Source organism: Medicago sativa, chromosome 5, assembly GCF_051527215.1.
Source record: "Medicago sativa cultivar Bolivia chromosome 5, Bolivia_mono, whole genome shotgun sequence".
NCBI lineage: Eukaryota > Viridiplantae > Streptophyta > Magnoliopsida > Fabales > Fabaceae > Medicago > Medicago sativa.
Window position 1 is genome coordinate 5,386,856 of NC_140753.1, and position 27,623 is coordinate 5,414,478.

Consider the following 27,623-nt stretch of genomic DNA (forward strand, 5'->3'; position numbering starts at 1 on the left):
AGTCAATATTATAAACCCGATATATTTGTTATGCAGTGAATCTAAAAAAGAAATTTTATTTATAATAGTGATTTTTTTTTTTTTGAGGGAATTTATAATAGTGATTGGAGAGTAAATAATTTTGCTTGTTTTATATAATTAATGTCTCATAGACATCAGTTAAGGAAAAAAAAAATATTGAAAATAACTTTTTTTTTTTTACATTTTTTGTCAAAATAACTTTTTTTACACTTTTAAAAGTTTAATTATACAGATTTTAAAATATTTCTATTATATTTATCATCTTAACTTCGGCTCGAGAGACATTTGTTAGCATTTTTTTAAAAACAAATCAATTTTTTAGAATTTGTTCTGGAAAATTTATGAGAGAAGAGATTAACTCACTTAACGTAACCAAAAAAGATTAACTCACTTAACATTAAAATTTGTTCTTAATTGTTAGCTATTACGCAGGATCAAGATTTTTTTTTTTTTTGACAAGACGCAGAATCAAGACTTGTTGTGAGTTCTTTTGGAGTCGATTAGGAAGGTATGTATATATGATCAATTTTTCTTCTAAAATTCAGGCTTGCTCAACCATCATGGCTAAAATTTCATCCAATTTACACCGGTTTAAAAATTGCTTTGCAGATTAGGTATTAAGAAAATTGTAGTTGATTCAAATTCAGTAGCAGGAAGTCTTGGTGCTGAAAATGTGTATAAGTCATCCTTGCCAAATGATTATTTCCAGCTTGGTTGGTTGCTCTGAAAGATTTATGACTATTGAATTCATATCTTTGATACGTATATACATAAGTGAAAACATTGCATTTTAAAATCGAACAATTATATATGTAACCTTAGACATTCGACCAACCAGCTAAGCATAACTTATTTTTCAGCGGAACAAAAATAAAGATAGAAACGGAGCTTTGAATAGAATCGGTTTTTCTCGACGATGTAATGCATGAAGTGGTGAAGATGATATGATATATTACAAAAAGATTACTCAGAGAACATTAATTCCTTACTTAGTTGTCATTCACGAGCCAACTAGAAGTTGCATGAGACGGTAATCAAGCCTTTTGATTATTAAGCTACAAATGTAAAATAAGTGCCTTGGCTGATAAAAGGAAAATGAAGTGAACTGATACAAAAATGTCACGGCACTCGATGTTATTACCGGTTGTTATTGTCACTTCTTGTGTATCAACTACCAATAACAAACCTTAAATGAAAATTACAGCCATTGGGCAAGAATGAACTTGTATGGTTGGGCAAATGCAACCAATGAACAATAAAAGGAACATCACACAAAATTGTGGTACAGCAGCAGGGTTAACACAGCATAGAGCACAACAGTGTGACGAATACTACGATGACATCCTAAAACGCCCTTATTTCATCATTTGCAGGGCGTAACAGAAGGAAAAGATTAAGCTAAAAAATTAAAGATACCCACTGGCCTGAAAATTGTAGCTTGAAGGTACCTCTTGCATTCCATCTAACAGTACAAAATAATTTACCTCAAGTATGTAAACAAGGCAAAACTGCAGGGTAACAATGATATAAATGTGTATAGTAATATTTCTTTATATCCTGTGGATGCCCTGGGGTATCACTAATTGTTCATAGTCACCAACCAATACCTGTTTAAAAGAATTTAATTAGCCCATACAACCAACCAGATGCAAAAGGTTTATACTCCAAACTTCTTAAACAGTAAAAAGAGCAACTGATAATACCTTGTGTTGATTGCCGGCATGAGCGTACTCTACATACAACAGTTTAGTTTCTCCTGGACAAGGATCACAAAATCCCATGATTCCTGATTTCTTTACACCTTCGTGAAGCTGCATCAACAAACAGAACTTCCATTATTTCAGGTGTGCTCCCAAAACTTAATTTTGGTGAAGTTACAATATGGCCTCAGAAATATCATTAAATAGGATTTTACTATATTAATTGCTCAAAATTCAGCCTTTAATTCACACAAGTAGTAGCTTACTAGCTTTTGTTATGAAAAATATACAAGTGGTTGAAAGACCTTTCAAGTAAGTTTTTGCATCTTCGCGATAAAGGAAGGTTACACTGTTGATAAATTGTCTAAGACTTCAGAGTTGAGTTTAATGAATTGGTCAACAAATACATGTATTGAAAAATGAAAACACAACTTCACCACATCTTTAGAACATAAATCTCTTTGACGTAAAACTTAAGGTCCAGAAATTTAATGTCAGTCCAAGAAATTAAACAGAAAAGTATAACCCTATACTTAACTTTCAGTTACTGTCTCCATCTCAAAATTTCAATTTTAACCCATCATGCCTAATTAAAGGAGTTTGCAGCACATTATTCCATTCCATGATTCCATCCTATATATATATATATATATATATATATATAGATAGATAGAGAGAGAGAGAGAGAGAGAGAGAGAGTCAGGATCCGTTGACACCAGGTGTAAAGACTTACACCAAATCTCAACCGTTAAATTTAATCGATCGTGTGGTTTAAAATATATCCACATAAGGAACACATCACAGGAGATATTGTTAGAGCATTACACGAACTGCAACCTTCAGTTAGTTTTGCCAGAACAAACAACAACCAAGGGTTGTGTGTGGACAGATCAGAAATCAAAGGATTTAATTGCAATTGAAACTATTGAATTCTCAAAACAATCATAATTGCAATATGTGTATAAAATAGAAAACTTCAATTGATACAGTAATAATCATATATAGTACAATACCCATACAATTTTCTACGATCATGAAAAGAAACGCTAAAAGGGGATAAAAAGATAAATTGATTTTTTTTTAATTACTTTGGATTCATTAAATTGATTGAATCTCATTATTTTTCGTCCATAGAAAAATTTGTTGTCACATTAGGAGGTTTATCGATGACTAAGAACATTTAGGTCTTGAACCAATGAATATTCATAAGTGATGGCAGAAGTGAGATTGTTGATGACAGAATGGATCTCAAACCACAGTAAACGGAATCACAAGTTTCATTGTTGGAGAAAAAACTACGATGAGGAAGGGGAAAGAGCTAGCCGTGTTCCAATATCCAATTTTTATAATGACCGTATGATTTATTAGTTTTAACGGTTGAGATTTGGTGTAAGTCTAAAGACTTACACCTGGTGTCAACGGATCCTGACTTATATATATATATATATATATATATATATATATATATATATATATATATATATATATTGCATTATCTTTATTCATGTTGATAAGCAAGCAGAACAATTAATTGTTGTAAATAATCAAACTTCGTGATTAACATACGTCAAGAATAACTTTTTGAGAGAAAGCAAGGAACCATACCTTAAGTTGACCAGAATCATTAACTAGAAAATTCAGAGGTGTTGTAACATCAATGACTCCTGAAGTAGATTCAAAACTTGTTCCATTTGACGAATACAAGTTGTTCAAAACTGTATCACTTCCATATAGCGCTTTCATAACAACCAGTCCACCCGTTTCTAATTGCTTGTTTCTTTTCCTATTAGCTACATTTTGTTGTAATTTCTGAGCTTTTTCTGCTGCTGCCCTTGCTTCTTGAACCTGCACAACCGGGGAAGCAGAGGAAGGGGGTGTTAAGTTAACTCAATATTATTCACCAAAAACAGATCTGATATGTCTTCTATGGAAGACATGTAACTTCTAAAAAGTGGAACAAAATGCACACATTTATGCAGACAGGAAATAAATGAGAAAACTTGTAAGCCTCAAGATTAGGACTCAAACGGAGAAAAACTCATTTGTAAGCCTCATGATTAGGACTCAAACTGAATTTGTATTTGACTATTTGATATCACAGCCAAGAACTAAAAGGAGGCATTTGGAGTAATCATATTCTAGCTCCCTCTGTATTTTGGGCTAGTGCTAGATACCTAGATATGAAATGAAAGGGGAACTAAAGGCCACTGGCTGTACAATTGAAAATTTATAAAGATTCACCATCCAAATAGGCATTGAACTTGTGACTCGCAGGAAAAAATCTTACTGTCCAACTATGGCAGTAGCATATTGGTTTTCACATGGCAGACACAATGAAGTTGGATGGCCATAGCGGAAAAAAACTAAAAAAAAACAGAGAAAACTGAGATTGGGCCTTGAGACCTGACCCAAACCCAGGCCAACATGTTTCTTTTTTACTAGAAACCCAAATGGGTTAAAAACCCTAAAAAACATAGGCTGTTTATGTTAAAATTTACATCTCGAATTTCTTCAAAAAAACTAATATTTACATCTCAACTTCTCTCTTCTCATTCATTGCATCTCAACTCTCTTCTCTCTTCACCTCCGACAACCACCACCATTTAGGAAGTGTTAATCTTTTTTCCATTTGTTTATATATTTCTTTCTTCCTCCTTTTTCTGCGGCATTTTTTCCCAATTATAAAATAAAATGTCCGTTCCTTTTTCATTATTTATTAAATATTGGTTTTTCAAATCTTAAATATTTATTTGCTTCATTTTGTAAGTTGTTATATATTCTGTTAATCTAATTCCTGATACAGTATTTTTTTTCATTCATTATAGGAAGGTGTGCCTGTATCATGCATTGACTAGTAAATCCCAAATTATTAACGTAGTTATCACACAGCCAGAAAATATAGACCATCTTACATGAGAAGAGTACAAGTTACACACCAGAAACAACAACACACAAGTATTGCATCCTAACACCACTACTCAGTTAATACCATAAAAATCACCCATACCTGAGTAGAAGTTTTTCCCTCCTTCTCTAGAGCCTTCTGCTTATTCCTTTTAAGGTAATACGGTTTAATGACAAATTTCTGCAAACACAACTCAAATATTAGAAGCGCATCTCTGAGCAAAACAAGTTATCTAAATTAGCTAAATATTAGGGACATGTCACCAAGCTGTTCAATAAATCAAACGAGTGCATATGTCATATTAGCTAAAAAATAGTAGTTATCTTGATTCTTCGTATGGTATTTCTGCACCAGAGATATTTTGTGATAAAAAGTGGTGATCAAGATTTCTGTAACTAATGGTAAAACAAAAGACAATAAGAATCAATATAAATGTAGCAGCGAAAATAGCTGACAACCTTGTGAACTAGAAAAGGTACACTCAAAATTTAGAAAGGGAAATTTATTAACAGGTATGGAGCAAGCTATATTCTTCGATGATGTAAGTTGTGCGTGTTATTTTGTTCCAATGGAGACAATTGCAAGCAACCATATAGTTTTTAATTAATTTGTATTGAAAAGTAAACTCTAAATAACCAAAATTCACCCTGCTGAATAATGATGACTTACGGAAAATACTAACAATAACATGAATAAAAAATATTTATAGGTCTTCACGAAATAAACTACCAGATAGCACTGACAATACTTAAACGGTTCAACAAGTAGGTTATAAACGTAAAGATAATATGAATTCACCTTCAGAACAAAGTAAAACGATGCTGGAATAACTAACGCTCCAGTAGCAAACATAGGGTTCAAATGATTCGTCAGCAAAATCTGCAAGTAATAATACATATATAACAAGTAAGAAACAATATAAGTCAAACAAGCAAATTTAAATTGCTGCACTATATGAAGATTATAAAAATGTACACATTTTCTAAATTATTTTTCAGCAATTACATTAGGTTTCAAGGTAATTACAGTACCGAAGTTCACAAAGGAAGCTAAACAGGGTAGGATAGTCAAAATCAATATTAGTAATAATAGTAAGAGTAAATTACACTCCTCTACCCTAAGAGTTGCTTAAATTACACTACCCTCCCCTCTTTTGTTAAAATATACACCCTCTTCCTTCTTATGTAAAACATACTAAAGAAAATTAGAGTTCACTCCCCTGAGAGAAGTTTGAATTACATCCCCCTCCCCTTTTAAATTAAAATCTACACTTCCATCCCTTAATAAAATCTTACGTCCATTTTAATATAATCAAACTTGTAATGCAATTATTTCTTTAATTTTGGACAAATTACCAAAGTCGATTAAAAGAAAAACCTATCTAAAATAAAATTGTTAGGCTTGTCTCACATACACAAGTAAAATGGCTTGCACCATGCACAAGTGTTCTTTCCACCATTGGATCAACAAGTCATATCATATCTCATTTGATCTAATGGTGGGATTTATCTTAACAATCAGAAAGAAATTACACACAAACCATCATATATAAAACATCTGAATAAAAGTCAAATCCCAAAATGGTGTCTAGCATCTATCAGGTTAAACATGTAAAGAAGACTCTTCTTACAGGAATAATCAACTTCTGACCCCCACGACAGAATTCAAATCTCCAGGAAATACCCTGAAAAGGTTAAATAAATGGTATGATAGTTTATACAAGAAATCATTAACAAAGGGAGAAGAAAAAAAAACATCTTGCATTGAACCCTAACGCGTGGGGAAGGGAGGAACCCTAAAGTGTTGGGAAGGGAGGATCATGAAATGGAATCTTTAAATTTCCATAGGTGGAAACTGGAAACAAGGAACCATCAATGTGACAAATTAAAAATATAATATGGCTTAATTCAAAATTTGGATGGGGTACTTTAAGAGCAAAAGTTATTTTTTGGACCATTAAAGTACCACATCCCAGACAAACTTTTTGATGATTGGATCTAGAACTAAACAAACTGCATAGTATTTTAGCAGGGTATTTTAACAAGTAGAGCCCCAGAAATCATGCCAGTCTCTTTAGTATGGTGAGGAAAAGGGGAGTGAAAAGGCTAGTGTAGGTCCCACAATATTTATACGGGTCCAACATGATTCAGTGGAAACAATGTGAATTTTAACCAATCAAAGAGTGTGTTAGAAAAGGGGGAGCCTTGGCGCAACGGTAAAGTTGTTGTCACGTGACTCAAAGGTACCTAGAAACAGCCCCATGTGTAAAAAACAGGGTAAGGCTGCCTACAACACACCAATTGGTGGGACCCCTTCCTGGACCCTGCGTATGCGGGAGCATTAGTGCACCCGGCTGCCCTTTTAAAGAGTGTGTTAGAAAGTGTATGATAGAGAGTGTGTTAGAAAGTGTATGTTAGAGAGTGTGTTGCTAGCACTTCTCTTGTTTTTAGTTTAAATAGTAACAGTTAATACAAGATTTTCACCCTAAGCCTAAACCGCTATAATTAATCACGGAAACAAAGACAAGAACGATAAACATGGTTAATTGTAAAAGAAATCATTAAATGCATTACCTGAAGTCCTACTACATACAACCAGCGCACAGTACTGAATTTGGATAACTTCCTTCCACCACCAACTTCCATCTCAATGGAAGAGCTAAAAGTTCAAATGGTTTAATGTCAAAAACTCAAAATCAAATTGCATACAAATCCAAAAATTTAATGTCAATGAGTAAAATTAGCATTTATCTATTAGCATAACCACCTACAGGCTATCAAGTATTTAATTTAAAAGATAGTGCAGTTGTCCCAACTCTTGTTTAATTTAAAAGATATATCATTTATCTCTGGATCTCTCTTTAAGGTTTGGGATATAAATTTTCTTGGTCTCCTACATTTCTAAATTCTAACTATTGGCCTGTCCAGTCTAAATTTCATGTTTAATCTTGTCAACTCTCCTAAGTAGTGCTTCCCTGGGTCGTCTCCACGCATGTCAAACCACCTAAGATGAGACTGTATCATCTTTTTTACAACTGTAGCTACCTCAATTCACAATCTTACTTTTTATTGTGTAATCACTTATCATTGCAACGTCGTCATCTTTGTAACATTTTAAAACGCCTTGTGGAGTTGTATACTCTCCAAGTTTCACCTCTACACTGAAATTTCTCTCTTGATAAATTTTTGTTCCATATGCTCTATTTTACTTCAACCTAGACAACAGACATGTTTCCTAATACCTTTATCAATATCTTCAAATTTCATTAATTAATTCTTTTGACTCTCCAACACTACCATCTGCAGAAAAGCAGTTACCATGACACCATCTCTTATATATGCTGAATGAGATTCCTCAATAGAAAAATGTTCAATGAAACCACTGCTTTAAGAATCCGAATGCAGCAGCTCCACACTTTATCCTGGCCTTTCCCTTTCAATTTAATTCTAATCAAGAGAAGAAAAAATTCATCCTTTCATTTTGATTCCCATAAAGAGGGAAATTTAGATGCCATCTTTTATATATTTGCAGTTTTCCCAACAAGAAAATAGACCCCAGCATAAAAACAAAAGAAACGATGGTGTATGGAATGTCAGTGGCTAAGGAACCTCTTATTATTCAATGTCAAGGGCAATTGTAATATGCAACCATTCCTAATCGATTTTCAAAAGGAGGTGTTGACTAGATGGATCAACTAACCCTATTGACCTTTAAAAAAATCTACAGCAATAATTTATTTTTTATAAATATACCATTAAGATAAAAAAGAAGGTATGAACAATGGAAACAGAGTAAAATTAGTTGGATTTCGAGTCAATATTCAACAAACAAAATATTTATGTTATCAAGTATCCACAATAGACCTTTGCCAACAATACAGTGACATTGCAAGCATTTAGTCACCAAAATCTAAGTACGACGGTATGGTATACTAAATTTTCAGCTAATCAGATTTGCATACCTCCCAAATCTTCCTCCAATGCAGCCATGAGATTTAGAAGAAAATCGATGAGTATACCGAGCTGATGTCTCGAAAGGACCTGTGCCGAGCTAAAGGAGTTGAGAAAGAATTTAGTATAGGAAAAGATAAAAGGCATAAATTTTTCTATACAGATTAGCAACATCTAAGACCATTATTCTAAAGATGGAAGCACATGATCTGTCACTTTTTTCTCTCCCCTTTTCAGAGTAGAATGGTGGATCATACTGTACAACTTTTAATCAATATATGGTCGTAAAATGTCCGGTACAAATGACTGATTTTGCAGAAAATAAAGAAGTACCTTCACATCTGCAGTGGCAGTCCTTTTCTCGTCTTCTTTCTTCCACCCTACAGCTACAGATGGTTGTGATCCCAACATGAGTTGTATCTGAAATACACATGAGAAGAACATATCACAGATAGAGAATATTCCAAATCTGTTTCATAATCCCTGAGGCAACAAAAAGCCAAACTCACCAATGCTTTGAATTGGCCAACACTTATATGAGCCAATTCTGGCGCAAATTATATTTTAAGGAACTTGGCTAGATAAAGTACCAAACATACAAACTTTGTTGACACTCATCTATTACAAGGTCGGAAAATATGCCCCCACATTTAGAAATTCTAAACCATGCAGACAGATCATTCCTTTGTTCCCTTGAATTTAGTATGTTGCTTATACAAAGTAATCCTGGTTTTCTGGTTGAAAGCCAGATGCAGTGGACATTATTTTGATATCAACAAATCTCACAGTAAAATTAATCATTTCCATAGTTATCATTAAATCGATCTTATTTTAAGCTGATATATGCATATCCGCACAAAGTTATGTACAATTTTTCATCTTGTTATGACAACATAGATGAGAAAGAAAAGTCCAAGGCATAGAAGAGCATACATGTCCATTTGTTGTTTCTGACAGCTGGCGGGTCCATGCATTAGAAAGATTCAACGAACCATCTCTCAAAGACATTGTTAAGCCTGCTGTTGCAGATGAGTGTGATGATATAACGCTGGGGCATGATGCACGAGAAACACATAAATCATCACTAGGACTGACAAAAGAACACTGTTCAAATAGATTTGCAGAAAGCAAATAACCAACCGTGATGTCTGCACTCCAATTAGTGAACGTAAACCGGCTGAAGCAATAAATTCTATTGACGAAGCCTCAGAAAGTTGATGACTTAATACAGCATTAGCAGCTCCACCACCTTGATGTCCTTCAACTGCTAAATTGCCGCCAATCCCAACAACATTTCGTTTTGACAATTGAGACTGAACTTCACTCGTCATTGCCATTCTGATGCTCAGAAACATCACACACAAAAACATCAACATTCAAATAAAATCCTAAGGATGGGTATCTCAACTCAACACATGCATCGCAACAAGAAGCAATTATTTAACTGTCAGGAACATTATTTTTTTATTTTTTTAAATAATTGAGGAAGGGGAAACTTTTTATTTATAAAAGTGGCATTAATGACCATTTTAAATTGTCTTAGGTGGGATTCGAACTCTGTCCCTTGAGATTACAAAGTCCAGCTACCATTAAACTGACACCTCTTGGACCACGAACATATTTCTATAAAAATTCAATCAAGAACACAGGGCATAATATCATCCAGGAGATTTCAGTTTTTGTCCATCATTGCGTACATTAACACTCGAGTTCCAATATCGATAAACTATTGCAACAAGGTATGCATTTTTAGCAGTACACACACAACAACAACAATAATCAAGCTTTATCCCATTAAGTGGGGTCGGCTACATGATTCAAACGATGCCGCAATGTTCTATCATATCCATATCCAGTTCATTAATCCCTGGACTTTTCTTAATAGTTTATCTTATAGTTTTTCTAGGTCTTCTTTTGCCTCTAGTGATTTGATTACTATCCGTCTAATCTACAACTCATTAATCTCTAGTCCTTTCTTAGTAGTTTCTCTTAATAATTTTTATAGGTCTTCTTTTGTCGCTAACTTATCCACTATCAACTACAAGCTAGCTTGTCTGCTATCCGCTATAAGCTCATTCACTATCAACTAGCTTATCAGTTATCAGTTATTTTTAACAAACAAAACTTAAAACCATTCTAACAAAAAGGTATGCATTTTTAGCAATATTTACACACACACTTCAAAACTTAAAAACAATAAAGTTATCAGCTAATTCAACAACTAATTTTACCAAACACTGCCATTTCAATACACTAGCTTATCCGCTGCCAACTACAAGCTAGCTTATCAACTATTCGCTTAAACTCATCCACGATCAGTTCGCTTATCAACTATCGGTTGTATTCAAACAATACGCACACATTTCAGAAATTAAAGAGAAATACCATACCCTCTAAAGAGACCGTCACCATCTAAATACTGCGGCACAGACAAATTAGCCAAAATCGTCCCGGAAGATTGAAAACTTGCCACCATCTTCTCATGTTCCCTTCTTCTCTTCAACCTCTCCAACTCAGCTTTAATCTCTTCAGCTCTGTCCAACCTCGAACCAAGTTCCAAACCAGATTTCAATCCTTCCATACCATAAATATCATAAACCTGTCTCTTATTCGGATCTGAAAGAATCTCATAAGCTTCACAAACTCGTTGAAAATTCTCAGTGGCAGCATCTTTCATGAGAGGATTTTGGTACTTGTCTGGATGATAAGCTTGTGCCCATTGGCGATAAGCTTTGCGGATTTCTTCGTCGGAGGATTCGGGTGAGAGGTTAAGGATTGCGTAGAGTTCACGATTGTCTTGTTCAGAGTTTTGTTCCATCATTGGGATGATGCGATTGAAGGTAGTGGAGAATTTGGGAGAGGGTTATTAGGGTTTTGCAGAGAAATTGTGAATGGCGAGGGTTTAAGGGTGAAAGGAACTTTTTGCTTACGTCACTAATGTTCCCAAACAAAACATCCACAAGGTATCTTGGTCCACTCTCTTCTCTTCCTTGGAGAGTCTCGGACAATGTTGCCACTAGAAAATAAATAAAAATAAGGTTAAATATATTCTTGATCTCATTTTAATAAATACTAGACTTTTCACCCGTGCTATCGCACGGGTCTGATATAGATGAAGATTATTTTTGAACAAATGATTTTTAAATTGCTAGTTGCGACTAACATGTATGACATTTATATTATATTCGCAATAAGACAATCGAATATAATGACATGAAACAAAATAAATTTATCACAACTTTACACTAATATAAGATTTTATCTTACAAAAGTAGTCTAAGTTATAAGTTTTTGCTGGATGGGGTAATAGGAACGTGATCACTACTTGATATTTTTTAGACAACTTGATCACAACTTAATCATATTAATGTCCTCCACATGTTTGATTGTTTCCTCTGTGATCCAATTCAGTTCACTCTCTATACATCCAATAGCTTATTTTGTTGTTTCAAAAAAAAAAAAAAAACCAATAGCTTGTCGCAAAAGTGTGTCTAGGAAGCTTATTAATGCATTGTTCAATATCAGTGATTTATGATTTTTAAGATTGAATTAGTAATGTGACATAAACACACTTCAGTGGACTACAATTGTATTTTACTCTTTATTCTCTTTCAATTTTACTAAAAGTGTGCCAATTGATTAGGAACATACCTAATATGCAAAACCTGTAGTTTTTGAAAACTTGGAAATAAATTGATACTTCACTTGCTGTTAAAAAATAAATAATTTGATACATCAGACAACAATAGAACCCTTATAAGAATGTGAAAGCCACTGATCCAAGATGACATCACTTCACTATAAAAAATCACGTGGGAGTGCTCTTGGCTTAAAACAATATGACTTTTTTAGGAGAATTGATGGTTGTTCTTTATATAGTTAGTAAAATTAATGTATTAGAATATTTCAGCATAACTATAACTATAGTTTACATAAGTATTCAACACCAATAAGTTGGTCACGGACTTACATCATTACAATGTGGGAAAAAGAGTGTTATAACACCAAAGCCACTAAAAAAAATTCATCAAGACACATTATTTGCCTCAATTGAAAGAAACTTGATCACTTATACTCAGCAAACTATACAGAGGCAACTTCTGCCACAGAGAAGCATGAGTTGCACAGTTATAAGGCACCTCTCACAAAATACAACAGTCTAAATGAATTCGGCAAGCTGAAAAACAGTGATATGGATAGTCTGCTAGCTACGTCTCTCTTGATTGATACATCAACTCCCCACTGAAGATACAATACAGCAACCAAAATCCTGAAACAGTATGCATATATCAACACTGCAAAAACTACAACACACTACTCAGACAGAACAACTCCAACTCGAAGACAGGCTAAATCAAAGGCAAAATGACCAAACTATCATGACTTGACTTCCCCTTTTTTGGATAAGAAAACATGTCAAAAACAATAAGATTAAAGAAAACATGTAGAGCATCTCATCAAATATAGCTTTAGTTGACCACATTATGCCAGGTTTTGGTTGTGATATGTCAGGGTAAAAACAACATACTCTATTATCATATATCTTTTCTCTATCGAGACATGAAAAACTCAGGGCATGTGAAAAAGTAAAATACATCAAAACAACTTCCAAAATTCCTACAGGAACCAAAAAACATGATAAGTAATAAGCCTCCAAATTATTCATCAATGTATATCTAAAGACTAAAGAAAGCAAAATATAATCAAGCATCATTCTCATAGTTAGGGTACGTAAAACAGAAATTGTAGCCATTAGGGTTTTGGAAAAATTAGGGCTTCAAAATTGGCTTGGGACAACTTGTATATATAGATAGATAAGCTTTCGGGTTAACTTTTATAGATAAATAGATTAACGATTTAGTTAGGGTAAAACAGGAATTGTAGCCATTAGGGTTTTGGAAAAATTAGGGCTTCAATATTGGCTTGGGACAACTTTTATATATAGATAGATAAGCTTTCGGGTTAACTTTTATAGATAAATAGATTAACGATTTAGTTAGGGTAAAACAGTAATTGTACCCATTAGGGTTTTGGAAAAATTAGGGTTAATAGGGTTAAACAAATTGGAATTAAGCATTAGGGTTAAAACAGTAAATTTAAGCATTAGGGTTTAGGTTAAAATTAGGGCTAAAATAAGCTTTCGGGTTAACTTTTATAGATAAATAGATTAACGATTTAGTTAGGGTAAAACAGTAATTGTAGTCATTAGGGTTTTGGAAAAATTAGGGCTTCAAAATTGGCTTGGGACAACTTTTATATATAGATAGATAAGCTTTCGGGTTAACTTTTATAGATTAATAGATTAACGATTTAGTTAGGGTAAAACAGTAATTGTACCCATTAGGGTTTTGGAAAAATTAGGGTTAATAGGGTTAAACAAATTGGAATTAAGAATTAGGGTTAAAACAGTAAATTTAAGCATTAGGGTTTAGGTTAAAATTAGGGCTAAAATAAGCTTTCGGGTTAACTTTTATAGATAAATATAGGGTTAATAGGGTTAAACAAATTGGAATTAAGCATTAGGGTTAAAACAGTAAATTTAAGCATTAGGGTTTAGGTTAAAATTAGGGCTAAAATAAGCTTTCGGGTTAACTTTTATAGATAAATAGATTAACGATTTAGTTAGGGTAAAACAGTAATTGTAGTCATTAGGGTTTTGGAAAAATTAGGGCTTCAAAATTGGCTTGGGACAACTTTTATATATAGATAGATAAGCTTTCGGGTTAACTTTTATAGATTAATAGATTAACGATTTAGTTAGGGTAAAACAGTAATTGTACCCATTAGGGTTTTGGAAAAATTAGGGTTAATAGGGTTAAACAAATTGGAATTAAGAATTAGGGTTAAAACAGTAAATTTAAGCATTAGGGTTTAGGTTAAAATTAGGGCTAAAATAAGCTTTCGGGTTAACTTTTATAGATAAATAGATTAACGATTTAGTTAGGGTAAAACAGTAATTGTAGCCATTAGGGTTTTGGAAAAATTAGGGCTTCAAAATTGGCTTGGGACAACTTTTATATATAGATAGATTAAACAAATTGGAATTAAGCATTAGGGTTAAAACAGTAAATTTAAGCATTAGGGTTTAGGTTAAAATTAGGGCTAAAATAAGCTTTCGGGTTAACTTTTATAGATAAAAAGATTAACGATTTAGTTAGGGTAAAACAGTAATTGTAGCCATTAGGGTTTTGGAAAAATTAGGGCTTCAAAATTGGCTTGGGACAACTTTTATATATAGATAGATACTAGAGTAAATTACACTCATCTCCCCTCAAAGATACTTGAATTACATTCTCTTCCTCTTTTATGTTAAAATATATACTTCCTTACCCTCTTATTCAAAACATATTAGAAATTTTTTCACTCCCCTCCCCTGAGAGAAACTTGAATTACATTCCCCTCCCCTCCTATGTTAAAATCTACACTTTACTCCCTCAATATTTTTTTTATTTCTAATAATCTAGCAAAAAAATAATAATCTAACACAATTCGGAGAAAATAGTATTGTGATTCTATTTTAATATAATAAAAAATTGAATACATATTTTTCACTATTTTTTATTCACAATTTCATTAACATGTAGTTTTTTTTTTTTGAGAGAATTTAACTTGTAGTTTTAAACTCTGTTATAAAATATGAAACAACCCAAAATAAAATAAAATATGTGAAAAATTACTAAAGACAATAAAACATGGTTATTTAAAAGTTAATTTTATACCCTAAATTATAAAATCAATAGCCAAAAATTTAAATTTAATTATCATTGACATTTAAATTATAAAGAAATGAATTAATTTTTCTTAAATGGTGCTTCAAAATTAATGTATATCATAAAAATATTTATTTATGTTGAAATAGATTATTGTGTAGTGCACATTCAATTATTAAGGGAGGGGGTTGTAATTCAAGCATCTTATAAGGGAGGGAAGTATAAATTTTACTTTTCAAGGGAGGGGAGTGTATATTCTAACATAAGAGGGGAGGAGAGTGTAATTCAAGCATCTTTGAGGGAAGAGGAGTGTAATTTCTCAATATACTAATTTTTGGTTTTAATCAATCTAAAACAAATTTTTGACTTTTAGCCCTCTATAAAATTTTAATTATCATTTTCGTTTTTACTTTTAAGTCAATTCATGTGTAATATTCGTATATGAAAATGAAAGTTTTCAAGAATGTTTAGAAAGTTATAAGAATCTTTTTAAAAAAATATTAGAATTTTTTAACAAAACATGAATTAAATATGAATTTTTAAACGTCAAAGACATAAAAAAAACATTTTTAATTCATGTTTTGTTAAAATATTCTACTACTTTTTACATTGATTTACCTTCCATTTCATATATGTTTCAATTTAGATGTGTGCCTCGACCTCAAGCATTGAAGAAAGAGTTTCACTCATAGGACTTCGGTAAAGCTAAAAACAAAAAAGAAAACTTATCATATTTGAATATGTTTAAAAAAAAAGAGACAAAAATAGGAAGAATAAAAATGAGAAGTATGAAATGACCAATTGAATACCTTAACACCATCATTAGACATATACTCGATGATTTCAAAAGGCAAGTTGGTGCCTCCTCTTTTTTGTTTCTTATTTGTTGGTTGTGCTTTCGACATATTAATAGAATATAGTCTAAGTAAGAAGATATCAGTGAAGTGAATTGAGAGAATAGATCAGGTCGCTTAAATAGGCAGTGACTATACTGTTCATTTGCATGCATCTTTATAAAATAAAATAAAAACTCAAAAGAAAGAAGCACGTATGTACAATACGATCAGATTGTAAAAAAAAAGTTAGTTAGACCTATCATGGAAACGGATGAATTAATTTTAAAAAGATTGATTAAAATACCACCTTATACCAGGTCAAATTGTTGGTCTCTATTGAAAAGGAAGTATGCACTATGCATAGAAATAAAGATAAGTGTTATGGACTTACCCTAGAAATAGATCATACCTCCTCTTGTTTTGTTTTCTCCTTTAATTTGTTTGGGCTTATTCTATAAATGAATTGTATACCACTTAATGTTAGTTAGTTTGTATACATGAAATTGAGAACCATCCGTACTTTTTTGTGTTATCCTAATAACTAGACCTCTACCCGTGTGATGCACGGGCAGTAATTATAGAATTATTATTAATATTTGGTGTACTTTAAACATATAATTCTCAATATATTAGCGTGAATGTATTTGATATTGGTTGTGTTTTTAATTTAGATCGTTTGTATGAATTATGATTTTAAATGTTAATTTTCGTGCTCATATTTGATGTGTAATTATGGGTATGTTGAATTTTATGAAATTGAGGTCTTTATATGTTCAAGTTCATAGTTGATGTTTGAAATAAGTTGTTTTTGGTGATTTTTGATTAATTAGGGGTAAACCATGAATTTTATACGTGATTAATGTTCAAACATGTTCCAAATCACTCAATATATATTTGTTTAAGTTTGTATGTTGTTGAGGTTTGAATTGTTGGTGTTGTTGTGGAGTTTGGATGAAAATTGAGAAAATATGAGTTTTTGGTGAAAAATGAGTTTGATGTTGAATTTGTGATGAAACGATGTTATGAATTCGTGTTCGTAAGTATTTTGATTGCCTTTTAATGTATAATAACTAATAACAAAGTTTGGGTAACGTTTTTGGGTCAATAGGGATCAAAATCAGGGTTTCTGATATGATTTTGTGTGAGTTCCCGAGAGGAACCCAAAAATCTGGGTTCCCTGTTCCTGGGTAACTCGCCTGGCAAGCCAGTCTCTGCCATGGCGAGTTGTTCAGGACATAACCCATGGTTTTTGGTGTTCCGGGCAGTTGGGGCTGTTTTCGGACACCTCTAAGTGTTTTTTTGATATGTTTAACTGTTGTTTTAACTTGAAAACCTACTAGAACATCAGTTGGATTGGATCAAAATGATTTTTATGAAACTTTGTTGAAAATGGTAAAGAACTTAAAATTTTCCGAAACTTGTATGATCTTAAGAATGCTTGATGAAAATGTTGACGTGGAAGTTCATTGTTGAATGAATTAATTAAATATGTATTTATCTATTATTGAAAAAGAATCTATTGTTTTACTTGTATTCGATTGTATATTATTTGTGGAATATAATCTAACCCCCAGTGGTCGTTTGGTTGACCGCCTGCCTATTTGTATGAATGGGTAGAGGGCTTGCAAGATTGATTTGCTTTTGCTTGTGAGTTGCTCGAGGACTAGCTTTGAAGTTACCTCTCTTTATTTTACTCGAGGTCTAGATTTAAGACTCTGATTTAGAGTGTCGGATTTATGTTATTATTTTTGTCTTGCTGGGACTTGTTACTCATTTATATTTGAGAATTGAGATTATATTTGGTAATGAATTATAAGACCTATGACATGGTTTTGCTGTGAACTTTTGAAAGCATAGTTATGCATGTTTGAATTCATTGAAGATGTAGCATCTAAACACTTTTGAATAATTGTATTATTTGCATGTTTTATTGCTTTAAAGGGGTTTAGGGTGTTACAAAATATGTCTTCAACTAACCAAGAAAAAATTAATTCATTCTCTAAATTTGTATTACCGAATTTGTTTCATATTATGTGTAGTAAAATGAAGAATTCTTTCGCTTTTGGATTCCACTTCGCAATGTTCAAACAAAACTGAAAAAAATATTAAACATTATACAACCATTATATTATATATTTTGACTAAAATCAAATGTATTCGAAAATCAGATTTCATTTGATGGTTGATGCCAGAGTTGCATCGTTGATAAACAAAGGCAGTAGCAGGTTGATATTCATAGATAGTTTTGCGATGAAAACCACAACGAGAATGACGACAACGATTGCAGAACGGAGACAATAAGAACAACAATATAGATAAGAGAACAATAATACCAACCGAGAGAATAACGAAGATGAAAACAAAGACAATCAAACTAACAAGTCGATGGAAGTGACGAAATTCAGTTTTGAAAACAACGGTGAGATATTTGTAACTGTAAGTTTGCGTTGTTGAACAAACTCAAAACAAGGTTATTGTGTTGTTGAACAATCTAAAACAAATTATTGACTTTTAGTCCTCTATAAAATTTTAATTATCATTTTGGTTTTTGTTTTTACGTTAATTCATGTGTAATATTCATATATGTAAATGAAAGTTTTCAAGAATGTTTAGAAAATTATAAGAATCTCTTCCAAAAAATATTAGAATTTTTTTAACAAAACATAAATTAAATATGAATTTTTAAACATTGTTTTAAACATTTTTAATTTGTGTTTTGTTAAAATATTCTACTATTTGCATTGATTTACCTTTCATTTCAGATATGTTTCAGTTTTAATGTGTGCCTCCACCTCAAGTATTGAAGAAAGAGCTTCACTCACATGACTTCGGTAAAGCTAGAAACAAAAAAGAAAACTTATCATATTTGAATTTGTTTAAAAAAAAGACAAAAATAGGAAGAATAAGAAAGAGAGAAGTATGAAATGGCCAATTGAATACATTAACACCATCATTAGACATATACTCGATGATTCCAAAAGGCAAGTTGTTGCCTCCTCTTTTCTGTTTCTTATTTGCTAGTTGTGCTCTCGACATGTTATTAGTATATAGTCTAAGTGAGAAAATATTAGTGAAGTGAATTGAGAGAATAGATGAGGCCGCTTAAATTGGCAATGATTATACTGTTTATTTGTATGCATTTTTATAAAATAAAAAAATCCTCAAAAGAAAGAAGCACATATGTACAACACGATTAGATCGTAAAAAAAGTTAGTTAGACCTATGCTAGAAACGGATGAATTAATTTTAAAAATATTGATCAAAATACCACCTTAGACCATGTCAAACTTTTGATCTCTATTAAAGAGGAAGTATGCACTATGCAGAGAAATAAGATAAAATGTTATGGACTTATCCTAAAAATAGATCGTATCTCCTCTTGTTTTGTTTTGTTTTCTCCTTTAATTTGTTTTATCTATTGCATTTTTGCATTATATTTTTTGTACTTGTTTTAATTTTGTTTATTTTAATTAAAAAGATGGAGTAATGATCAACCACTATGAAGGATAATGTATTTGGATTTATGCTTGACAATGGATCGATTAATATTTAAAATATTGATCAAACTCTATACTTTGCCACCTTAGAAATGTTGTGTTATATTTGCAAAGAGAAAACGATAAGCGACCAAGTTAGTAATAGTAAATATGTAATAATTTCTAACCGTCGATAGTACGACCTTGTCGCTCAGAGCCATCTACAAATATGTGAGTTGCAATTTGCGACTTCGTTCTTAACAGTGAAATCAACGAAATACAAAACACTACAACTGTATGATGTGTATTGTTTATAAATAGAGTTTGTAAAATCTTGTATGATGTTGCATGCTTCTAGTTCTTGGATAGAAGATAAATCCATTCATCATATTTTTTATATCCACCACTTCATAAATGATGTTGCATGATTTTAGTTTTATTGTAACAGATTTCATAATAATAACTTCTTTCACCCCCGCCATATAAAAGTGTAATTTATTAATAACATGAACCGAACACAATGTTTTGCCAAGACATAATGCTTTGCCATAATTCTTATGATGCTTTAGTGTAATTTAATTCATGATAGATTAATGCCTACATTATGAGACAATGCTTACATGATATATTAATGTTTACACTATGACGACTTAACTCATGGGAGAAAAACTAAGTAAACATGATAGAAATTAACATGCAAAATACCCCTTGAAAGTTGCCACTTATAGTCAATTATCCCTTTAAAATATTTTAATTTATGTTAGTTACACCCATGCGTAACACATACAAACCAGAACACAACACACGCATACCATTACAACATTTTCAACTAACAAATACTAGAACACACACAAGAATAATGAACATATTCAAAACAGAACCAACCCAATAGAAAACCCACAAACCGAACAAATCTATACTGAAATCACAAAAAACCGCGTTTGGTTCAGATGTATTTGAATCATTTTCTTACTCAACCGCATGGTTTGGTTTGGTTAGTGGTTTTTATTTTACCAAACAAACCAAAACCGCGACATAAAAAAACAATAATTAAATATATTTCACCTAGACCAATACTCATAAAAATTATATGGAAACTTTATAAAATGACATATTTTTTCTCTTGTTAAGATTCTTCTTTGCTTTTTATTTCAAAAATGTATTTATGTGTTACTTGAACTTTTAAAGAATGATAAATCTGAGTCTTTTGTATTTCTTATAGAATATGATTACGTTTTGTCCACATTTTTAATTTGGTCTATGTTGTTGGAAACATTGTTGGATGAAAATGAAAATATAATGTTGAATGAAATTTAAAACATTGTTGGAAATATGTTTTGCTTTAGCTTTTTAAATTGATTTTAATGTTGGAAACAAAAAATTGTATTGTCTTGAACAAAACTGAACCAATCCAAACCACATTTGATTGGTTTGATGATTTTTAGCCTCAAAATCAAACCTGCGGACACCCCTAGTGAACAGTGATAGGCTAGCATAACAATTTAGCAAGTCAATTTGTTCCTGCCTCCAATCCGTGTAAGCATTTAATACTTTGTTATAAGATTTGAAGTTGATGTCAGAAATAATTCTTGACCAGAGAGCTTTAAGTATGATAAAGTTGGTATTTGCTGCAAGTGCTCTTTACCATCCAAGAAGTGATGGATATGAAAAATATGAAGAATGAATTCATTTTTTTATCCAAGAACTACCTCACACGCTGCATTTTTTTTATGGCAAATAGAACATAAGTGATGTGAACCCAATATTTACAAAGCAGTTCATATCATATATATTTTTCGAGCAAAGGGTATTTTGGGGAAAAAATAGGGCGTGCGGGTAACGCATATGATGAAAAAAGTAATAGCTATATATACGACGTACATCCCCACCAACCAATGGATGATTCATTATACACCTTCCACACTCCTTAAACACAAACTGACCTGAACATTAAAGTGTTTTTTTTTGCAGGAACCTCTACCGTCGAACTACAAAACCTCCGTGGATTCCGATCAAAACCTCCATCGAAGAGCAATTTTTTCACTAATCTACCCTCATTGTGAGATATCCTATCTTATCCAACAAACCTATGTTCACGATCAGAACAACTAAAGTAACAATGCTAACCATTTTATAACCGTCCTCGAAGGGATTCAAGCCCAACACTTTGATGTTATAAGACTAAATTTTACCGCTATGATAGTTTAATGACTAAATTGATGTGTTTTCATAGTTCCGCTAAACGTCAACTTAACAAAAATGTTAGAGATTAATTAGTTGTCTGAGAGAATAGTTTATGGATCTTTAAGTTGATTTTAATAATTTAGAGACTAAATTGTTAAGATATTGATATTTTATGGACTAAATTCACCATTTGTTCTTTATTAGGACATACTTTCTCTCTTTTTTTTAATGTCTTGTAACAAAAAAAATCAACATGAGTTTTGATAAAGAAGAGTATAAAAAAAGGTCTTGTTAACTAGTGTCCTCGAGCACTAGTTAAGGAAACAAAAAAGGAAATATTTGCATTGAAAACATTATTCTTTACATTTTTTAAACTTTGACTACAGAAGTTTCAAAATACTTATACTATATTTGGTTTCCTTAACTAGTGTCCCACATTTTCCATTAAAAAAAAAAAAAAAAACATGAGTTGATGAGTCCTAAGCTACCATGTACCGGCCCAACTACCATTTAAAAGGTGGATGCATCTTTTCCCCCCCTAGTGGGTGTCCTCAAGAAAAAGTCCTCTCTTGCTGGCTGACTCTTCTTCTCCCCTCTCTATAATGCCAGTATAGTCTTTTTAATACTGCTCCACTTGAAACTTTCGCATTCCCCACACGCCACACGCTAATATTACTACCATTACTATACTATATAATCCTCTTATAAGTGCAGACACAAATACTAATCCTTTTACAATGGGTCAAAATGCAAATACTCTCAAATCGTTACTGCTGCTATTATCACTTGTGTTATGTCATTTTTTCGCCTTAACACCTTCCATTGAAGCTACGTCATCTACATCTATACAGAAATACAAATACAAGAATGCATACGCGACAATGATGTATGTAGGAACACCAAGAGACTATGAATTCTACGTTGCTGTTCGTGTTCTTGTTAGATCACTTTCAAAACTTAATGTTCAAGCTGATCTTGTTGTTATTGCTTCCATTGATGTTCCTCTTCCATGGATTCGAGCTTTGTGAGTGCTTCCATTACATTATCTTATGAATTTCTTTATTTTTTTTCGGTTAGTTGATTTTAATAATTTATAAACTAAATTGACGAGATAGTGATAATTTTGTTCAGGAACTAAATTGACCGTTTATTCTCTAGATATTCATAAAACTCAGTCCATGTTACATTGAGAGATGCTCCATATTAGATTAAATTTTCGGATTAAAATTATGATGATTAATAACAAAAATTGGGTAATTAAATATTATCATCGTTAATTCATATGTTTAATTGTTAGCATTGGAGTAGCCACTATGAACAAAGTGTAGCTTAGTCAAATTGGAGATATTTTTTTGGGTCAATTGGAGAATATCCGTTTTCACTTTATTAGTACAAGTATTTGACTGTTAGTTTGTGTTTGTCTGTACTTTTTGTTTAGAGTTGAATATTAATACGAAAGCACGTTGTGTTAGAACTTGAACGCGTGTTTTGTTCCTGTCGAAAAAAAAAGTATCTACATTTTTAAATGATTTTTTTTTTGAATTTTTCTTGATTACTTAATTTGACCATTATTATCCTTTTTATTTGTCATTTGTCTACCAAATGGCAGAAGTTGGAGGCCTTGTATCCCCAGTCTTCCACTTGGGAAGTTATCACCAAGTCAAGACACCAACTACTTGTCAAAGTACTTAATCCTTTCAATTCAATATTAGGATTTTTCCAAAATTTCAAACATACCGACATAACATATTTTATTTCATCATATGGATATTCATAAAATAGGAAATGTGTCGTTGTCTTACTTGTAATATAGTCCTCGATCCTATTTTATTTTTTAAAATTATTTTTATGAATACTTTCATATACTCCTAATATTTGTTGATATATGGGCTAGAATATAAAAACAGTGTTAAACAAATTATTATTATAATCATCGTATTCATATATATGTTAATTAGAAATGATTAAAGTCATTTTACAAGTATTTTTCTACTTAACTTTTTCCTTTCTGACGACTTACATTTCGTTAATTAAAATGTTCGATATAATGTGGTATATCAACCAAATCTTAGAAACTAGCCGAAAATGTGACCGTCTTAGCAAGATTTTAGGCCAACTCATTTGCTTGTCTCCAAATAAATTCAACATTGAATTGATAATTTTGCTTGTATTATATCAGGGAAGAGGAAGATGGTGCAAAAGTCGTGAGGGTGTCAAACTTGGACAATCCCTACAAGCATCAAGATAATTTTGACAAAAGATTTAAGTTATCACTGAATAAACTATATGCATGGAGCTTAGTGGAATATGACAGGGTTGTTATGCTAGATGCTGACAACCTCTTCCTTCAAAACACTGATGAATTGTTTCAATGTGGACAATTTTGTGCCACCTTTATCAATCCTTGTGTCTTCCATACCGGTCTCTTCGTCTTGCAGGTAAATTCACATTGCCTTGAAGGTCCACAAAAAAATTCTACCAAGTTGCCTGCATATTTGAAATCGCGATGAATTTGGTGAAATCATAATGGTATCATGATTTTAGAATCATGGCGACTCACTATGATTCCATTAAACTCATGGTCCATCCAAATATGCAACAACCAACTAATAGTAAAAACATTTTACTATTTTATATGACATGGTAATATATAGAAAGGCAATGTTAATGCAAAATTGGGCTAATAGTTTAAGAAATGGATATTACTTATAAATACATTATTGTAGCATCTAATTGATCTATGTCATATGGCTTCTAATTATTTGGTTTTTGCAGCCATCGACGGTTGTGTTCAAGGACATGGTTAACGAATTACGAAATGGGAGAGAAAATCCAGATGGGGCAGACCAAGGTTTTATAGATAGCTACTTCCCTGACTTGCTTGATAAGCCATTGTTTCATCCGCCTTCAAATGGCACCGAGCTTGAGGGAACATATAGGCTTCCTTTAGGTTATCAGATGGATGCTTCTTACTACTGTAAGTAAATTAAAATAGAGGAGTTCTTTAAACATTGCAATATGCACTAATGCAGTGGCTCATTGGAATATAAGTAATTTGTGCTGATATCTCCCCTTCCTGATTTCAGATCTTAAACTTCGTTGGAGCATACCATGTGGACCAAATAGTGTGATCACATTCCCGGGGGCACCATGGTTGAAGCCATGGTATTGGTGGTCTTGGCCTGTCCTACCACTAGGCATCCAATGGCATGAACAACGTCGCCAAACTATAGGGTAAGTTTGAAAGTGTTTTGTTTTTTCTTTGTAACCATGTTATTGGTGCAAGTAATCATTAAGGTGGTCTTTTTTGGTCCATATGTATAGTTTATTTAAACCCTTTAGTGGAGTCTCTCCTCTCGATTATGTTTTTTTTCCATCCACCGAGCTCAAATCCAAGACCTTGTTTAAGGATCTGAATCCAATTTCACTCGAATCTACGTAATGTTGATATTAAGGTGGTCTAACAGTCTATAACTTCTTAAACAGAAGATTTCAGAATATATTTATATGTTAAGTGATAGTCATATACTTACTTAGCATTATGTTCATTTGTTTCTGGTAGTCCTTATTTCTGTCGCGCCATTGCTTTATACTCTTTCTAGATAATTTTCTCACATTATGAATCTGAAAGCTGATGTAAAATTTGACTTTACAATTGGTGCAGGTATGCTTCGGAGATGGCTGCGATATTTATCCAATCTGCAATATACATAGGAATAATAGCAATGACGCGTTTGGCAAGGCCAAGCCTCTCAAAAATATGTTTTAGGCGTTCCGATAAGAGCATCACCCTGGCACACAACAGCCTAAAATTAGTAGCATTGTGGTGCATACTTGCTGCTTACGTAACACCAATCTTTATCATACCTCACACAATTCACCCTCTACTTGGTTGGATCCTGTATTTTCTTGGTTCTTTTGCATTTTGCTCAATTGCAATTAATATCTTTCTACTACCAATGTTACCAGTTTTGGTACCTTGGCTTGGGATTCTTGGAGTCCTTATGGTTATGGCTTTTCCTTGGTATCCTGATGGAATAGTAAGAGCTATGTCTGTGTTTGGCTATGCATTCTGTTTTGCTCCATTTTTGTGGATATCTTTAGTGAGGATTGTGACAGGTCTTCAACTATCTCTAGAGAGGGAAGCTTTTCTACCAAGATTTGCAGAATGTTATCCACAATCTTGGTTTAACAAGTTATTTTGAGATGTACAATTGGGAAAAACACTAATATGCTAGGATAGGACAAAGAAGTGAAAGAAAAACCTTGGGAGAAGTTGTTGTCATTTGTTTGTGTTGAAGAAGTGACAAAGATTTTGCATCATGAAAGTGTTACAACTGAAAACAAAATGCAGTGGCCATTTTGCCCCTGCTAAGATACACAAAATTTTCATAACAGTCATATATAACTATAAGTGTATCGTTTGTGTAATTGGTTACAATATTTAAATTTTGGGAAGAGTGATTTAGAAGAGGAGAATACCTTTTTTATGCCTTGTCTGGGCATACAATTCCCATTTTAATTTCCATTTGATTAAAATTGTATTCATTTGTTCACTTACATTAAATTTTATCAAGTCTCACTTGCACTCATTGTCTAATTTTTTTTTTTTTTAACTCATCCTTTTGATTCGGCACTTCATACTTATATCTCTACTTTCTTAACAAAATATTTATTACTCAACCTCGAATTTTACAAGAAAAATTGCAAGCTCTTTCTTGACATACAACTACCCCAAGTCCCTCGACCCTCCAAAAGGCTAGAAATGTTATGGTGAAGAAAACTTAAAAGTAACTTTCTACATTTGTACTAACTTTCCACTTCTTGTTTCTTCACACTTTTCGATTCGAGACTGAGATGAATATCAACCTTGACCCAACATAAGTAAGAGACCTATTTCAACTTAACTAGAGATCTTGAGTTTGAATCCAACGTTATGAATGTGTTAAATCTTTTGTGGATGAGTTTTGTCACCAATTGTGATTCTATCATGGTTCGATGGATTAATCTTTGCAGTTACGCACAAAACATATCCAGTTAAAAAAAAATTACTTAACATTAACTTAATTTTTGTCACTAAATAATCAAACACACACTAAGAAGTGAAATCAAAATAATGATTTGGCCTAGTGGTTGGCTTGGGATCTTGGAGTTTGCTCCTCTAGAGATCTCAGTTCGATTCCCTCTGGTGCCAGTTTCGGTGGGCTAAGTCCATACAGAGCTTGCTCTGGCTTTAAACGGAGCCCCCGCAAGTGGGCGGTGGGATTGGTCCCTTCGGATTAGTCGATTATTGGATCGGATACTGAGTTTTCAAAAAAAAAATTTGTCAAAAAATCAAAATGATGTTGCATATTGTTTGAGAGAAACTCACATGATAAATTGTAAAATTTAACAATTAATTTCATTTATCAAAATGATGTTGCATATTGTTTGAGAGAAATGGCCAAAATTCATAAAAAAAAATTTTGGTCCCTGTCTTATTTTTTTCCTTAAAAAAAAAATTTCAAAATTTTGAACTTTTTTTAAATTAAACAAAATCTGAAAAAATAATTAAAAATCATAAAAATCTGGGAAAAAAAAACTGAAATTAAAACTTAAAATTCGGGAAAAATCATAAAATTAAAACTTAAAAAACTGAAATTTTTCGGAGAAAAAATTGTAAAAAAAAATTCGGGAAAAATCTGGGAAAAAATTTTTTTTGAAGGAAAAAAAAAATAAGCCAGGGGTATTTTCGTCAATTCACATGCCATTTTTGGTAAATTGCTGACGTGGCAGTGATTAACTGGGTCAAAGGACGAATTTTTAACTGATTAAACTTTGCAGGGGCAAAAAAAAAGGATT

General features: G+C 32.3%; 2 protein-coding genes across 3 annotated transcripts; one reads left to right on the forward strand and one right to left on the reverse strand.

The window, feature by feature from the left end:
• Nucleotides 1-1,039: 1,039 nt before the first annotated feature.
• OWL1 (DNAJ heat shock N-terminal domain-containing protein) lies at nucleotides 1,040-11,594 on the reverse strand. 2 transcript variants are annotated; one of them, XM_085712776.1, is made up of 12 exons: nucleotides 10,967-11,594; nucleotides 9,717-9,914; nucleotides 9,510-9,624; nucleotides 8,910-8,996; nucleotides 8,588-8,676; nucleotides 7,200-7,284; nucleotides 6,257-6,310; nucleotides 5,425-5,505; nucleotides 4,729-4,806; nucleotides 3,327-3,566; nucleotides 1,725-1,832; nucleotides 1,040-1,628 (listed from the first exon to the last, which is right to left on the reverse strand). In XM_085712776.1, exons 1-12 carry the CDS (start codon nucleotides 11,395-11,397, stop codon nucleotides 1,572-1,574), a joined length of 1,623 nt encoding a protein of 540 aa, XP_085568902.1. In that variant the 5' UTR covers nucleotides 11,398-11,594; the 3' UTR covers nucleotides 1,040-1,571. The 2 variants fall into 2 exon arrangements, with proteins under 2 accessions (XP_085568902.1, XP_085568903.1); XM_085712777.1 differs by lacking the exon at nucleotides 6,257-6,310.
• A 10,728-nt stretch (nucleotides 11,595-22,322) lies between these two features.
• LOC146919433 (putative glucuronosyltransferase PGSIP8) lies at nucleotides 22,323-26,374 on the forward strand. The gene is made up of 5 exons (XM_085712782.1): nucleotides 22,323-22,806; nucleotides 23,962-24,220; nucleotides 24,558-24,759; nucleotides 24,869-25,016; nucleotides 25,447-26,374. The coding sequence occupies exons 1-5, from the start codon at nucleotides 22,520-22,522 to the stop codon at nucleotides 25,985-25,987; spliced, it is 1,437 nt and encodes a 478-aa protein (XP_085568908.1). The 5' UTR covers nucleotides 22,323-22,519; the 3' UTR covers nucleotides 25,988-26,374.
• Nucleotides 26,375-27,623: the final 1,249 nt, after the last annotated feature.